Genomic DNA, 18656 nt, shown 5'->3' on the forward strand with positions numbered 1-18656 from the left:
TTAGGTGTATGCATAGATTAGAGTCAGAAACCAGTCTGTGCTTATTTGTTCTTAAAGAAACAGTAACCTCAATTAACCCACTTAAGTCTGTGTCTTTAATGTTAATCAAACAATCCAAGACAAAGAGGAAATCACTTCTGTAGCTCTAAAAAAATCCTATTTAATTTATACAATAAAGAAAGTATTATAATTCATTTAATTCGATTTCTGTAATGCTAATTTCAGACCTTACTTAATGTGCAACTTTGTTTTTTTATAAAGGTTTGTAATTTCTTTATTTGGTATTAGATTTTTCCCACCCCTTTTTTGCTGATCTGAAAAAAATCTGATCCATGGCATTAAAAATTGTAATGTGATCCGAACTGTGAGTTTTGTGATCCGTCACACCCCATAAATGCATTGGTACTAATGATTAGCATAATTACCCACAGTTACGAGTCATCCAAAAATATTTTTTATGATACATGAGTCTCGGTCGGTCGGGTCATTTGAAATAAAGATGCCAATTAACTATTTTAAACAATTACTACTTTTAAAAAATGCGGGCAAGGGAGCGGGTCGGATACAATATTTATTTTTATTTTTTTGCGGTCCGAGTTGCGGGCGGGTTAGTTAAAAATGTCTGTCGGCTGCGGTTGTTTATACATTAACCTGCGCATCACTGATGCAAATTATTAAAATATTATGCAAACACAAACTTTTATTTTGTATGCGTTTAATCGCAAATAATCCTTTGACAGCCATATTAAAAACATTATATTACCACATATTCAAACTGTGTAATGAAAAGCATGTATGGACAGTATTAGATAGGACGAATGTAGGAATTTTTATTAATTATTTACATAACAACTCATCATACAGTGTAAAAATTAAGCTTCTGCAACTCTTGCATGATTTTGGAATCACTGCATAGCTGTGTAGTTTCTGTAACTCCATGTCATAGGTGAAAGTTTTACCTATTGTTATAGGTTATTGTGACGTCTTTTTGCATTCAGGCCTGGCAACAACATATTACTAACACTCGTTTTACAACAGTAAGACGCACGTGATCATGAAATGAGGGAAATTTCTGACTTTGCAAGGGAATGGAGGAAGGAAATCATTAAAAAGCGGACATTGGTGCTTATTGTTGCTCAGGTGTGGTGAATACATGACCATGATACATTTGCTTGTATTGAGCAACTCTCTATGACGTTAAAAAAGGTGTGATTGCCTAGAAGTGTCTTGGCAGGTTTTTCGTGTGTGTGCCGGCACGTGCATTCGCGTGTGTCAGATCAGATTATTGATGATGTTTGCTTATTTAACACCCTATTTGAGTTCAAGTGTATGACTGACTGTAGTTTGGTTTCACTATTTCATAACTAAAAACTAATATAGTAAAAAAGTAGAATAGAGTAAAAAATGAAACTGTAGAGTAAAAAATGACGGGAAGTACAAATGTAAAAAATACTGTATTAAAAAATAGTAATTTTTATTGTGAATTATCATTTCTGTGGTGCAAGTTTAATAGTTGCCAACAAATCAGTGAAATTCACGATACCAACCACATCACATCAATATTCATTATTTTAACAAACTCATTTGTGTAATGAAGTTAAATGTTTATATAAATATTTGTAGAATAATAATATACAACAGCATGTCAATATTTATTATGTTTAAATATTTATATAAATGTAGACTTCCAGTATGTCTCAAGCATTTCTATTTAAAGTTATTATACAAGTAATTATTGAGTAAACCATATTAAGAAGCATAGAAACAAGGGATTTACTTTTGTTTATCAGTTTTGTTTAATGTTATCGACTTTGATGCTGGTACTTTTCACATGTATATCTATGATCATATATTGTGCTCTTATAACCTAAATAATGTAACCTATACAAATCTTGCACATTAAATAACATTCATGGCAGGCTGGCTTTTTTACATTTTATGATGTTATATGGATGAGGTCTAAAGATGAGGAAGCAATCCTTGTTCTCTTTTCCATTGTTTTTGTGTCTGGTGTATTCCTCTGTCTGCCCCCTTTATTGTTATGTATGGATCCATTGTTGTGCTTCTTCTGAATCTGTGTCATTCAGCGTCTGTGAGATTCCACACCCCACCATAATGTCAGGGCATTTTGATATATTAGTTGAAATTACAGAGGGTACGTCCTAAGTGATACTGTTGATTTAGCAATTACTCTGTGGTTTTCTGAGCACTGCTTTGCAGGCAAATTTGCTTTGCGCTTTAACACAAGTGTCACAATGTGTGTGCTAAAACATGATACGTGTGTGGAAGGAAATAAATTCAGATGTGTTCTTAAAAGAATGCAAATCACTTAAATTATGGCAGGTGAAGAATACAATGAATGAAATAAAGTAAAAACATAGCACTATTTATAGCATAATAGTTTTGTATGCGAGAGAACAGGTTGTTTATGTCAGTGCCTATTGTGTGCTTGTTTATCTTGTGTCTTGCAATACTGGAATTGTACATAACATTACAACATTTGTTTTTTAGGTTTTTATTATTTTACGTAGGTTTCGTCATTTTACGTCACAAAGGTGAGATTGAGAGATTGATCTGGTGATGAAATAGCAGATGTACTTTTAGATCCGTTCTCATACACGAATATTGAGTCATTGTTGCTACACCCACAAATTCCTCGCTGATGATTTACAGATGTACTGCGAACAAAATTGACATTGGTTTTTCAAGTTTGTTATATTTAAAGGTATAGCGGAAGATTTTCCCGGATTTTTGAAAAGAACCGCCCCTCCACTTTTAAAAAAAATGCACATGGGCAACACTCTACCTGCTCCAGAGAGGGGAACGCCTTTTAAACTTGTGCACGAGAGAGAGCATGCACGAGCCTAGTTCTTCTCTTCGCTCTGTTTACAAGTTGCTTTCGGCATGTTTACAGTGTCTGCCACGCCAGCATGTGAAATAGTCTATCAAAAACACTCTGGTCTTGTTTCTTAGGTCTTTCTCTTCTTGTCATACAATTCATAGACACTTTTTTTTTCTTGCGACCCTCAGACATTTTGAAAAACACTGTGAGAATTCGAGCTTCAATGAATGTCTGAAACCGTAGACCACCACACCTATCAGGGTTTCCTACAGAAGTTAAAGAACAAGTTCGGTATTTTACACTTAAAGCCCTGTTTTCAGATTGTTTATGGTGAAATAAAACGGTTTTGACTGAATTTTCGACATATGCGGCTGCCCTGAGAATTTTCGCTTGTTTGCGTTTCGCCTCACAGCTCTGCGGTGGGTTTGGTGGTGCACTGGAGCAATCCTTCCTAAAATGCATTAAACGTTCGTTTACAAAGACGTGAAACTCACCGAGTGGTCAGGGGTGTTCACTAATATGCTCACACAAAAATCGCTGCAAAAGATGCTTTCCAACAGCTGTTTTAGCATTCGTTGTTAACTTGTGGACCTATTTTTCCAAACACCTCACACCTGTACATTCTTCTGCTTAGAGCTTGAATAATAGACACTCCAGCCCAGATGGTGGCGCTAATCCGCCATTGCCTATTGCAAGAATAGAAACAAAGTTCCCGGCGCGGAGTAATACCGTACCTCACAGCACATCTAATACAAGTCAATGGAGTTGGCAAAAACTACGATAAAACCTGTTGGAATGCGTATTTTGCAGCGATTTTTGTGTGAGCATACCAGTGAACACCCCTGACCACTTGGTGAGTTTCACATCTTTGTAAACGAAAGTTTAATGCATTTTAGGAAGGATTGTTCCAGTGCACCATTAAACCCATTGTAAAGGTAGGAGGTGAAACACAAACACGCGAAAATTCTCGGGGCAGCCGCATATGTCGAAATTTCAGTCAAAACCGTTTTATTTCACCATAAACAATCTGAAAACAGGGCTTTAAGTGTAAAATACCGAACTTGTCCTTTAAGGTGGTAGGGTTGGGTGGGGCCGGGGGGGGGGGGGTGGCAATCAAAGGGGTAGGGTGTATGCATCATTATGAAAATTAAAATATTTTTATGTAAAACACTCAAATAAAACTTAATTTTGAAGAAACTATGACACATACTAGATTATTAATGAATTAAATGTTTGAGTGTAACTACTGTAATACATAAATAATGTGAGCAAGAGCGCTCAACAATGATATCTAATCAACAGGCACGTGAAACCTAGCTAGCTGGTGGCTCAAACAACAAAATAACCCGCTAACTTACTTTAAATTTGCGAGAACTATAGACTAATACAATAACAGGCTTAAATATATCCAAAACATAAGTCCACTTACAGTTCTCAGACACGTGTTTTATCAACTAGCGATCCTCCAGACATGACGGACACGTCTTTATCTCATTTTGGCCGTGTGAAGCGAGTGCACGCTCGCGGGGTGAAGTGCGTCCGCGCTATTCTCCGAGATGCACTTGACAGCCTTTTGTGCAGCATTTTTTTTTTTGGACTAGTTAAGGCGGTAGGGTTTCCCAGCTTAGGTGGGTAACCCTGCCTATACACCTGAAAGTGCACATGTGCAGAAAGCGAACCTAGTGACGAGCAGTTATGACGGCCTTATGTCAACATATCACCAGAATGAGTGACAACTGGGATGACCAATAGTCTTGATGATCCACCCGGAAAAAGAAACTCTTCACTATACCTTTAAGACGAATTTTAATAATTTAATTTGTGTACTTGACGTGCATTTTGTAAATCTTCCCAAACACCATGCGAGTCGAACACATTGTTTTCTATGAGTATACGCACACTGGCGCCGCCAGGTCCCGCCGCCCAGCTGTGACTCAGGAAGTTGATCAAATCCCTGTCGCGCCACACAGCGCCACTCACATAGTTTACCATTAAATAACATCATATTTGTCCCAAATCATTAACGATTAACATTGGCTGCTAACGTATATTTAGCATTTTGAAGTAGACGCTATCTGACGAAGCCTGCGCTATTTAATGTGCACTTCCGGTTTACAATACCTCCGAGTTGTCCTAGACGCGGCGCTGAGCTGCGCGGCCGGTGTGCGATCCCCTTTAGGGTGTTTTCACATGTGTAGTTTGGTTCCTTTGTTCCAAACCAAAAGCAAAAAAATGATACATTGTAGCTTTTTTAGCAATTTTGGTTCCTTTTCACACCACACTGATTGCTCTGTTCCGCACCAGTGGAAACGAACCAAAATTCAGTCATGTGATAATATCCACATCACTCATTGGCCACATGTATTTGAACATATTTCCTAAACTGCTTCTCGATTGGTCAGAATCAACGTGTGCGAAATTCCAACGGAACCCCGGAAGTAAACAAAAAGGAGGAAAATACAGCAGACACCGTGGACAGATGGCTGCGTGCTCTAATTATGTCCGTGGTTGTTATACATAGTTTGAATAGAGTTTCAGCAGTAACAACATAAACAGGCGGCTTTCGTGGTCATCACGTAACTTCCGGTAAACTCTGCGAAGAATCAATTACAACAAAGTCCTTTTAAAGTAGTTTATTTGTATAACAAGCAAAATAAACAACACATAGATAACATAGGAACGCAAAACATTTGTTATTTTCGATGAGGTATTTGTTTAAGAGTTTCAGCAAGTAGTCAGACCATTAAACAAACAGAAACCAGAAGTAACGTTCGGACCAGACGCTTATCGCGTCACCGCACGTGCGCCCGATAAAACGGCCTATACAGTGCTCTAGACAAACTGTTCATTTCCAGAATTAATCGCGGATGCGGCTTGAAAACAACGTTTTAATGCACTACACACTTTTGTAGTTAGCTCTTGTTTGTGTTTGTGAAAATCTACTGTAGATGACCTATATTAATTTCCTTTTTCTTTTGACTTCTCAAGCATCTGCCAAGCTGTCAGTGATAAAGTTGTTACTTTCCTCATGCTTTTCTCTGACTGAGTATGCTTTTAGTACAGACGTCTTATATAGTTCACTCAGCCAGGTTATGTCATTGGGTGGATGGCTGCCAAGACATATTATGTTAGTTTCAAAGACCAGGAAAGAAAGTTGTGAGTAATTTGTAAATTGCTGTAAAATCAGCTAAAATCTGATTCTTCTCAGTTTTGTGAGATCTAATCGAGCCATTCGTTGTAGTTCTTAAAAGGCATTTTCTGTTATAGAGCTTTGCATTGAGCTTTGTAACCTTGCAGATTTTTTATGCTTGAACATTAACATTTCACAGTAATTTAAATTGAAAAAAGTGAAAACTTAGAATTGGACCCATTAAACTCGTAAAGGTGTATTTTTACTAAATTTAAAAAATAAATAAAATCATTTCAGAGTAACACATTTTTTCATTATGATAAAAGATTACAAAAGAATTGTTTTCTGAAACGATGTAAAACAATTTAAACTTGTTTGCATTAAAACCATGTTATTGGTATGAAAACTTTCATAAAACTGTATACTTCCTTTTCACTACAAAACAGGAAATTAATAGTGTGCTCAGATTTAGTCTAAAAATAGCTCAGTTACTGTGTGCTATTTTTAGACACTCTGCAACATGTAATAAACCTGTTTCAGGTTTGTTTACTTTTTACGTCACCCAACAAGGACATTCCAGGTCCTAGGCTGGATCACGTACCCAAGTCTGTTAGGTGTGAAATAACCTAAGTTAGACTACTGGCGTAATGTTTGTTAAATACCTTAAAGATCAATGAGAAACTTAAAAAAAAAACTCCCACATAGCATGGCAATTCACCTGGAAAATCCAGAGATATTGTAGAAGCACATGGCAATCTGGGAAGACCACTGATACTGAAAGCAACTCTAAAACTTTAAGGGATGATTATTATTATTATATTAATCATAAAAGTAATATAAAAAAAAAACTGTTTCATACACCAACTTAAAATCTAGGGCTCTTCAGGAGAAATAATAACATACTTCAGTCAAATTTATAGGTCTAGATTTTGTAAAAATAAATGTTTACCTGTATCTGCAAAGCAGAATGTGTCTGAGAAATATGAGGTAGTGTTGTGTGCTTATTAGTATGATCCATATGTATTACCACACATAAATGCTTATTTCAGTAGTACTTCTAGAAGTGATGAGTGATGTAATCGCAGACCTAGTGACCGGGCCCTAAAAGCACTGGTGATGGTAACTTAATAGTATACGTTAGACAGAACAGTGTATTTAAACGTGTGTGGTTTTTTTTTCTTCGAGATTACGGTATGTGTGTGAATGCGCGCGCAGATTCTGGAAAATCATTGGCAGTGTGAATGAACTAAAAAAACAAACTATCCTGGACAAATACTGGATGCATTTTATGTGCATTTTCTGTAATGTCTGTGGCTTATCCGTCTTTCTCCATTTAAAGTTGACCTTAACATAACATGCACATAACATGCAGCAACATCTCAGTAACACCCTTTTACAAGGCCGTCTCTCCAGTTATGCACCCTTTTAACCTTGAGTCACGCTGCCTGTAGTATAGTGAAGAATGTGCATAGGAAAATTTTGGTTAATCATAAAGAGGACAAACTCGTCTTATAGCCAATATGAACAAGAGGAGGATACACTACAACTGCAACAATGGGGATTATGACAATTAAATTAACAGTAATAAAGACAAAAACATTTTTGCAAGGTATTTAGTTTAGTTTTACCTCATTATTTGCAAGATTATTTACTGATAATGAAAAAAATATTAGCTACTTAAAAACTTTGTTTTTTACAACTACATGAACATGCATGCAAGGTCGAACATGCAGCCTTGCAAGCATCGATTATTTTACCCTTTTACGTGTACACAGATGTTTGACACATGCACATTGCGACAAATTGCAATGCATTCTCTTGCACATGCATACTAGAGATATGCATACAAAGTACTCGCAGTTACAAAAATCTGGCGGTGCATGTACTATTCTGATGACGAAATTTGCATCATGCGCACCGTAAAACGGGACTATACTTCTAGCTAGGGATGTCCCGATCAGGTTTTTTTGCCCTCGAGTCCGAGTCTGAGTCATTTGATTTTGAGTATCTGCCGATACCGAGTCCCGATCCGATACTTCTATAATACATAAAAAAAGAATAAATAAGAGCGAAAAAACAGAACCAGGATGTTCCTTATGTCATGCCGCACGCATTGCTGTTTCTGTGTGGAGTCAAAAGAGTCTAACTCTGTGCCAGCGCATAACTACAGATGTGTTAAATAATAATGAGAATATATATAGTATAATTATGTACAGGGGTTAAATTGGGATTTATTTTGTGGGGATGCTCTGTTGGGATGGAGGGTTCGAGGGGTAACATGTTTAATCCTGATGACAGCAAAGCCACTGGTGTGTTTCAATGACATTTTGGACCTCTGATAGGATTTTATAAGTTTCAGTTTTAAAGCTGTGCCACATGTTGACCCAAACTTTAAAACCTGAACTTTAAATTATGCAAATCTATGAGTCTGACACCCTATATGCATTTGTTGCACATGTCATTATGCACAATTGATCAAACTTGGAAGGAAGTTATAAGAATCAACCTCCTTGACTAATTCTATGCATAAGATAGGCTACCCAAAAAGACTCAATTAACAAGAAAAACAACATACTGATTCAGCAATATATCTTATAAAATAGCCATAGAGATTCCCTAAGCTAGTCAGCAGTTAGTTATAAAATACCTATAGTTAGGTTGTAATTAATCTGTATAATCAAAATACATTATTTTATTAAACTATACAATCAGTTGTATCCAGTTAGTTAACATATTGTAATGAGATGAGTGACATGGCTATACATACTTTAATACTAAGTTTTCTCGACGTGGGCACCATTCTTACCTCTCTCTCTCTCTCTCATCTCTAATGTCAAATGATCCTGCGCGAATGCGCGTTCTTGAGGTTCTGAGTGAGACGCGGAGCTGCGTCTGAGCACATGATGACAAAAACGATCAATGCGTCGTTTAAATGAGCGGTAAAAATCCGGTTTTGTCGTGGGTTCCTTGCACGCACGAGTGTGAAGCCTATGAATGAAAGCACGTCAACAGGCTCGTTCGACTTCATGCGGCGCCGCAACAATCGACAGCCGGGTGACGTCAAACTACCGCGAGAGGGATCTGCGAAATCATACGGAGGAGTTTGCTTTTAAATCTCTCTCGCGGAACTTTGACGTCATCCGGCTGCCGGTTCTTGTGGCGCTGCATGAAGTCGAACAAGCCTATTCTCTTCTCATCAGTTCACACGCACACTGGCGCGGAGCAGAGCGAGACCTTAATGGATTTTAAACCCTGCATATGTATCCGAGTCCTGATCGGGAGGTAACGTCCGATTCCGATCGAGTCTGAAACCACGTGATCGGGGCCGATTTCCGATCACGTGATCGGATCGGGACATCCCTACTTCTAGCTTTAGCAGGCATGGGCTCAAATTTGTGGGCTGATAGTTTTCAGTCACATGACCCACCAGGGGGTTTGGAGGGCAAGAAAGTGTTGTAAAATTTGTAAGAAAATATTAATATATTAATTTCAAATTAGTACAAACGTCTAAAGTTACTGTAAGCATTGTTTTAAGGTGACAATGTACTGAAAATATTATTAGTTATAATTTTGTGTACTAGAGATGTTAACAATTAATTGATCTTCTATTAATTGGCAATAAAAATGATATCGTTAAAACTTAACGATTGTCAAATAAGCAAGATCATGCATGTGTGTGTGCAACACCTGTGCAAAACATATACAGCTGGAGAAAAAAAAATGAAGCGAATGCGCAGAAGTTAAACTAGCCATGATCACAACAATGCTCGATGCCAAACACACACCTGGGCTTTTTAACGTTATATGAGACTAGGCTGGCAGCCAACTAACGAAATGGCATCCGCGGTGGATCTGATAGGGTCTGATAAAGAAAATGCAAATATTGTTAGGATACTGAAAGCAAAGACCCTCTTCAGGGAAACCTGCAATATTAACAAGGCAACGCTGCTATACATAGGAGACCAGAAGCTGTTTTTAATGAACAGATTAAAATGACCTCACTGTCATAATGAAACTTTTATTTTGACACTCTGCTTGACTGCAGAGTGCCCATGTGAGGCGGAGTTATACACTGTGTCTATTAGTCATTATATTTTATTACGAGATAAGTTTAAATTGATGATTTTATCAAAACACCAACTACCTTGACTCATTTTACAATCCCACTATCATATTATTTAGATAAAATAAAATATTTTAATTTGCGTAAGGAAGCTGGCATTTTTTACACACTTTTTTGTCATTGGCTATATGCCACTGCAGTAAAGGCTTATTGCACTGTTGCCATTAACGATTATTCAATTGATTGATTATTAATTTAAACGATCATTGAATATTGGAAATCGCATAAATGTTTACGCATATGCGGTTTCATTGGGCGTACAAGTGTTGCGGCAGTTACGTTCCTAACTCCAAGTTTACTTCCGGCCTGTGCTTGTTTATTGGTCTGGCCAGTGACTAATCTGAACTCTGGAACAACTACCTTGTGAAAAATAAAATCGTTTCGGTTTCCAAAAGACAAGTGGAGACCGTGATTATTGATCACCACTGTGCGGATTTGGTAGCTGAGCAAGAATTTAAGGATCTCTAGCTAACATTGTTTATATTAATTTTACACAGTAATGTAAGTTCAGTGTAATGGTTGATATACTTTAGCAATTCTGATATGATTTCTACTCTAGAAGGACTCTGTTGTTATATTGTAGTCACTGAAATGGTAAATTAACATTTTATTACCACACATTTTATACAAAATAGACTAAGAAACGCAGCGTTCTGTTAGATGTTTTGACAGCTTTGTATAATTAAATCTCTAGGTAACATGAAGATATATTTACAGAACAATCTTTTAGATAGTATCTAAACACCCTTTCATTCATTTTGCCTTGGGCCTCCATTTATTGTAGGTTTGCTTTTGGTTACAAAGGATTGCGTAAGACCCAGAGCCATTTGACATCACTCAAATGAGAAGCATGTCGGAAACTCAAACTTCCCGTTGAGTTTTTGAATCTGTTCCAGTGACTCTTTGAAGGAGATGTAATTTTAACCTGTAATTTAAGGCCATTTAATATACTACAATTTCATAACCACACTGGTTGTTAGTAACTTATAAACATAAACATGTTCATTTATCAGAGATTGAAACTTGAATCCCCACTTGAACCACAAAAAAAGGTGACTTAACAGTTATGCATATTTTCTTTGGGGGTTTTATTGTTTTGTTTTTAAGGAAACAAAAATATATCCTTGATCATCAACACAACAAATCTGGTTAAGAAAATTTGCATCAATGAGTTAACTGTTGTCTTTGGCAGAGAATGTGGTAATTCAGCCTGGTAATATAAAAAAAAAATTCCTAAAGAGGTTTGTGTTAGAAGAAAAAAAGCTTAAAAGGAAATTAATATTATTGAAATATTACACCATAAAGAATGACTTTCTGAAGTTTTTTTTTTTAAATATGTCCAAATAAATGTGTGTCTTCCCAGAGGGCCAATGGAGCCACCACCCAAGAAAGAGATGATGCCCATGCCTAAAAGGCCAGATGAATGGAAGGACCCCTGGCGCAGGTCAAAATCCCCTAGGAGAAGGCCCGGTCTCATGGGCTCTCCTCCACGCGGCCGGAGACGACACAGACCTTCTGGATCTTCTGTTTCCCTTTCTCATTCTTCAAGGTATTGATTCGCCAGCATGTCTGGTAGTAGAAACAAAATTGATCTTCATGAATTTGAAATCTGTTTTTTGTTTGATGGGGTTTCATTGGTTTTATTATTGATTATACACTGGTATTATTGTAACACTGGATTATTATCTTATAAAGTATTGAAAAGCACTGAATATGTTTAATGTCATAGAAGCATTCAGTTAACTTTCATTTTACAGGTAATCAATTTAATAAAAAAAACCCAGCTGTGCTTCCTCCACAATTAATAACTAACGGTGGCAGGCCGAAGCCAAGAGAAAAAGATGAGCTGAGTTTACGTCATCTTAGATAAGAAGTGTTTGATGTGACTGTATAAAAAAATGGAGTCAGATGTGAGAGGGTCAGAGAGGTTGGGGATTACTTTGAATACATGCTGTTGTATTCTCTGATTGTCTGAACTTTGTTGGCTCGAGCGAATAAAGTAATTTTTGTTTGGCACATGTAACCATGTTTCCAAATATTCAAGGTCTTCATCTCGCTCTTCATCATTCACGGGCTCTGGCTCCTCCCGGTCTCGCTCGCGATCTTCTATGAGTTCTTACTCGAGCCACTCTTCTCAACACAGCTCTTTCAGTGGAAGCCGCTCAAGGCAAGTTATCACAATCGCAACATAATATGAAAATATATTCTTGTATGATATTGTTAGCAGGGATCAAATATTTGATCTGCAATAATTATTTAAAAATAAAGAATGCCATTTAAAATGATTTTTTAAATGCGTTTTTGAGAATGCTAATTTAAAGGTGCAGTGTGTAAATTTTAGCGGCATCTAGTGGTGATGTTGTGTATGGCAACCAACGGCTCAGTCCACTGCTCACCCTTCGCTTTTGAAACACATAGAGAAGCTACTGTTGCCACCACCGGACAAACATGTCATCGTCGGAGACAACTTAGTAAAAAAGTTTGTCTGTTGAGAGCTTCTGTAGAAACATTGCGGCCCAAAATGGGGACTTCCATGTGAGGGGACCCTCGGTGTATGTAGATAAAAACGTCTCATTCTAAGGTAATAAACACATAACGGTTCATTATGAAAGGTCTTTATACACCCCTGATAATATAGTTTTGTAAGTTATTTTGCATTTCTGTCAAAAGTTCCTTCTAAAAATGACACACTGCACCTTTAAAGCCCAAAATGAGTCAGAAAAATAAAATCAGAAAATTAGTCGCCTGTGTGCAAAAACATCCTGTATTTATACAAATCCATCTATTTTTCTTTGTATAATCTCCTTTAAACCACAACAGTCACACAAAACGGGCTGTTGGGGATCCCCTATCAATGTGATGTCACAGACTTGTAGTTCAACCTTCTGCCAGAGACACATGTTTTGATTTAGTCCAAAGCACATGTGTAAGCGCTCTACTCCCTACTTTGCATACGGGGAGAGGAACAGAAGCTTTCTTTGCATTTAAAGAAACGCACAAAAACAGCAAATCTCTGATGTATTTTGAGCTGGAGCTGAAACTGAAACCGATACATTCTGGGGATACCAGAGGCTATTTTATATTGCTGAAAACACAGACGTTAGGGGCCTTTTAATGTTTTTTCATGTCATCTGTACTGTCTTTTACAGACTTGAATTTAAAATATACATGCAAATTAATTCATGCAAAGTATGAATTTATAACTGTTTGGGACATTTAAATCACAGACAAATGTTAGTATTTAGAGTTGTAACACCACCGTGTGATTTTCCCAGCTCATGTTTCATGACGTGCCCCGTATCAATGTATCATGAGAAATTTGTTAGGTGTTGTTGTTAAATTAAGCTCTTAACTTTGTACAGTCCACAGTAAGGTATCAGGTCATCTTACATTTTATGTAAAATAATATTAGATCAGATATTCTTGTAACATCTGGCTAATGTTGTTATTGGAAAAACGCAGTCAGTAGGGATGCACCGAATATTCGGCCACCGAAAATTTTCGGTCGAAAATTGCCCAATAGAGTGTTTTCTGGCGAAAGACTTTTATCACGAAACAATACGGCTGAAATGTTGTGATAACGCAAACAGAAACCGCGACCTGCACGTGCTTGTCTGAAGCAATATGTCTGCGGTTTGGACGTATTCAACCACAAAAAGGCGCTAAAGTGAACAGCCCTTCAAAGATCAGAACTCTTGACGTGTAAACTTTAGAGAGAGTCGCGCTGTGTCTCATACTGTGGTCCATTAACATACATTTGGCGAATAAAGCATTAAAAAACAATGTAAAGTTTTTATGCTGCGCTGTTTGGAATTCGCCCTCGGTCTCTGTGTGTGCACGCATTTAAGTGCACTCAGTAGTGCATACACGGAGAGATGCGTTTCAAAAAGCAAGCGAACATAAAATCTTTCTGTTCTTGACACGGCACACACAAACAAAATTAACTCCACAGTATTCTTTTTCTAATAAAAACATTTGTTTATGTCTTAAGTGTATGTATAGATTACAGTCAGAGAGCTGTCTGTGCTTATTTTTTCTTAAAGAGACAGTAACAATTAACCTACTTAAGTCTGTGTCATTAATGTAAATCAAACAACCCAAGACAAAGAGAAAATCACTTCTGCAGCTCTAAAAATACAAATAATTATATTAAATTTATACAATAATGATTCATTTAATTTGATTTCTGTACCTAATGCTAATTTCAGACCTTACTTAATGTGCAACTTTGTTCTTTTTTATAAATGTTTGCAATTTCTTTATTTGTTATTAGATTTTCCCGTCCCTTTTTTTGCTGATCCAAAAAAGAATCCTATCCATGCCTCAAAAACTGTAATGTGATCCGAATCGTGAGTTTTGTGATCCGTCACACCCCCAGTAAAGTTAGTACACAGTCATAGCCATAAATGCAATGGTACTAGTAATTGGCATGATCATTTATTTTGGTGTTTTGGTTTTCGGCCTTGGTTTTCTCTTTTATTTTTTTTCGGTTTCGGCCAAGAATTTTCATTTCGGTGCATCTCTAAGGCTGACAGTGGTGTAATTTATCACTTTTTTTTTTTTCATTTCTCAAGATCCAGATCTTTCTCTTCCTCTCCATCCCCATCCCTGTCAGCACAAAGAAACACTATAAAGAACAAAGCGGAGCAGCAGCCTCCTGGTGCAATAAAAGGGTAAGACTAATTTTTTAATCTAGATTAAAATAGCCAGTCAATAATTTTGGTTAGGAATTATGTATATATTTTGATGTCAAAAGTACCACTATTGCATTACTGGTAGTTTTAGGATAACAGCTCAGTTATGTACATACTGTCAGATGACATTATTCACTGCATGCACATGAAACAAAATATTTTTATTCTCAAGCTCCCCGTTGAAGCCTGGTGCCTTGCCCCCTCCTCGCAGGGAAAAGGCACCCCCCAAAATGATACCCAGCCCATCAGTACCTGGACAGCCTGGAAAGCCCATCACGGAAGGGCCCAAACCCCCCAACTCCCGTCCGGGTGGCAGGCCCCCTGAACCCAGAGAGCCAAAGGAACCCCCTAACATAAGAGAAGGACGTAAAAAAGAACGGCAACAGCAAAACCCTCGCAGGTACGGCTCATTAAGCCACTCTTTCTCTGATTGTTTCGTAAGCCATTAAAGGGATAGTTCACCCCCCAAAAAATGATCAGCGGCTCCCTTACAGTAAAAATTAACGGTGACTACTTCCCGTGGTCTCTATTCGCTTACATGTATATTTTAAAGAGCAGCTTCTGCATTTTGGTTTGTGACAGCCTTTTGCCTTTTCAGGCAAAACATCAGTTTGTGTTCCCTGGGATTGCTTTACCAGTAGCACTATTGGAACAGACGTGACCTATCCCTTTAGGAATATAAAACGGTGGGATTTCGTACCCGTGAAGATTTTTCAAGCGACTCATGTTTTACATTTAGGTGTTTTTTGACATTTTGTCTTTTAGGTGGTTTTGCATATTGAACCTGTTGACCAAAGTCTGGAGCTGAACATACTGTAGCTGTGTGTGTGTGTGTGTGTGTTAGGAGGTGATTTCATTAAAGGAAAGCAATGTGTAGGAGCGAGGTGTTACTGTACTTGTGGAATACCCCTGTAGGTGTTAAGGAAAATCTTCTGCCCCGCTGGTTTTCAGATGCTCTGATAGAAAGAAGCTTTTGTTGACTTTACAACATGATTTCACTGCCAGTGTAAGGTTGGCACACGGCCATTTGATTTTGAGGAACATTTGTTGCCGTTATCATCCAATCACTTAAAAGCAAAAGCACACCTCTTCTCAACAAGCCATGTAATTTGAAGAATCCTGTCTGTTAGGAATGCATCACATGTAGGCCAGTGGTTTCCAGAGTACTTCGCTATATTTTGTACTTATGAGTTTGTTTAACTCTCTAGGGTCGACCGCAGCTGGGGCACCACAACTTTTTTATTTTTCAATCACTGCGCAAAGAGACTTGGATTACTATTCTGATTTTGGCATACAGATATGATTTATACATTTAAATCGTTAAAGTGTCTAGTTTTTATGTGTCCATTCCCAGTTGGAATGTCGACTTCTAGATGATGTGTGTGACATTGAAAACAAATATTCTCATTCTGTGTAAACTGTATGCTTTAAACTGTACAGCAAGTTCAATATACATACGATCACACACCTGGCCAGGCATTCCTTTGTGCTTCTTTCAGAAACAACACGTGACAGAGTAATTGCATCTGTAAACAAACTAGGGCTGGGTATTGGCAAGGGCCTCACGCTGCAATGCATGGCGCACAATACAATGTATCATGATATGATGCAATACAATAATTTGCATGTTTTGCGATTCCTTTGAAAGCTTACATCAAAAATAAAAAAAAAAACTGCTTCCACTAGGGCTGTGCAAAAAAATTGCATGCGATGAAACGCGAATGCCACACGTCAGCTTTGAAAACTGCAGGCGTTTTAAAATTTTCTGCCATTTTCTCACTCCTGCTAACTTCTGAGACTTTGGCCGAATGGCTGTATATGACAGACAACTGGACAGCGACAATGGCGGCGGAGGAGGTCGTTTGATGCACACAGAGGGATTTAATATTTTTTTATATCGATACTAGAGATTGAAATGTCTATACACTAGGGCCGTCAGAATTGCTCAAAAATGACGTTCGAATATTCTCCCCCCCAAAAAAAGAATATTCGAACTATTCGAATATCTGGTTGCCCATTTTTTCAATGACGGTATTACGTCAATAACAGGACAAATTCATACAAAGAGACATAACTACTTGTATAGGTAGTCTATTAAAGTTTAAACATTTGACAACGTATATTACATACACAAAAACAAGTAAATCAAGAGACATCAAAGGGATATGGTACCTCTTTTACATTGCTCGACAGAACTCCCTGAAGCCTGCTCCATCCACGACACTGATCGGTCTCATGTCCTTACAAATGAACGAAATTAATTTCTCCGTTATGACCTCTTGTCGTGTTGCAGACAAAGAGCTTGTGGCAGGCGACGCTAGGTAAGTGTCAAGACGTGACTTTTTAGCTGGAGTTCCACACATTGTGATCTCGTGTACACTGCAAACTTTTAGGAGTGACAACCGCATTTAAAGCAACACCAAAGAGTTTTTTTTACGTTAAAATAACGTTTCCAAAAAAGTTTCAGTGGTTCATCCACACAAAACAGGGTGAATGGCACTTTCAGATTCGCTTTGCAGCACTCTATCGGCCAAAACCGCACTAAAGAAGTTTCCAGCCGTCGGGTAGCGGTCCTGTAGTTCGAGTGAAAACTACAAAAACTTGCTTTACGGCAGACCTACAATCCAATCAGAGCCAGCTATGCTGCAGTATTTACGACAGTGGTAATGAACAATTACGCTTCTTACCTGTAGGGGGAGCAAAGAGCCAGAGTTCTTTAGTGTTGCTTTAAATGCGAAAATGTGATGATTGACACGGCGATGCCGTCTCACGTGCTTATCACTCACAGCTTTGACCAAAATAATTTAACAGCATTATGTTTTGCAATAAACCTCCGTCGTGGCGTTGTGAATTGTACGCATTTGTGAGGCTGCGTGCGCTCTTGCTGTGTTGCCAGGTCCTCGTCTTTTTTGTACCGTTTTAGCGCTTAACCGTTTATGGCTTTTGGCTCATGAAGCGATCAAGTTTTTGGTGGTGTAAAAATGTGAAGGTGCCAGTCTCAATATTTTGATCTTTAAGGTAAAGCATTTGGATTTATTTCGGTTTATTATTGGAATTTTCTTGTTCGATGTTTTTTTAGTGCAAGATCTGGCAACACTAATCAGCAAATGCTTGTGCCTCTGTCATTTTCTGTACCGCGCATACAGAAGACTTTTTCCCCTTCTAGGAATTTATTTTTTCAGAAGAGAGACCTGTCATGTCCATGATGCACATTTAAACACTTTATTAACTACTAGTTGTTCAGTTCGGTTATGTAGGTTACACACTATTAGGATGACCATACGTGCCATTCTTCCCGGACGCATCCCGTCCAGGATTTTGTGTTCGTCTCCCGAAAGTCGTATTTGTCGAGCGCATACGTCATAGAGGGTTATTATTATTATTACAGAAAAGCAACCGTTACATTTTAAAGTAAGAATGAAACTACGATTGTATATCTTATGTTTTTAACTGAATGGCGTATGCGCTCAACAAAAACGACTTCCGGAAGACGCACCGAAATACTGGACGGGATGCTTCCGGGAAGAATGGCACGTATGGTCACCCTACACACTATGCAAAGTTTCTGTAAACACGGTTGTCACTACCTGCATTTTGTGGGAGTTAATGCGGTTGTAGAATGCAATTGTCAGTCCCTTAAATTACTGAACTGTGTGTGTACAGAACAGGATTAAGTATTAAAGTTGAAGTGACAAACAAATTAATATGCAGTGTGTACAAGATGCCATGCTCATTTGGGTGCACATTTTCGAGATGTGACATGTTGCTAGAATTTGTTGACAGCCCTACTATACACTGTTGTGGACAAATGTATCATTCCTGCCCGAAAGGCTCATATGCGGGAAATTATGCAAGTCTTTGTTTCCT

At 37.9% G+C, this 18656-nt stretch overlaps 1 protein-coding gene across 3 annotated transcripts in view; it reads left to right on the plus strand.

Moving 5' to 3' along the window:
- zc3h18 (zinc finger CCCH-type containing 18) overlaps nucleotides 1-18656 on the plus strand; it is a 38669-nt gene that overhangs the window by 12665 nt on the left and 7348 nt on the right. For all 3 annotated transcript variants that reach the window (XM_055173756.2, XM_055173755.2, XM_055173757.2), the window contains exons 10-13: nucleotides 11459-11644; nucleotides 12140-12262; nucleotides 14670-14768; nucleotides 14962-15189. In XM_055173756.2, the coding sequence (XP_055029731.2) occupies nucleotides 11459-11644; nucleotides 12140-12262; nucleotides 14670-14768; nucleotides 14962-15189 (636 nt within the window). The remainder of the gene's footprint in view (nucleotides 1-11458; nucleotides 11645-12139; nucleotides 12263-14669; nucleotides 14769-14961; nucleotides 15190-18656) is intronic.

The sequence above is a fragment of the Misgurnus anguillicaudatus genome, chromosome 15 (genome assembly GCF_027580225.2).
Source record: "Misgurnus anguillicaudatus chromosome 15, ASM2758022v2, whole genome shotgun sequence".
Classification (NCBI taxonomy): domain Eukaryota; kingdom Metazoa; phylum Chordata; class Actinopteri; order Cypriniformes; family Cobitidae; genus Misgurnus; species Misgurnus anguillicaudatus.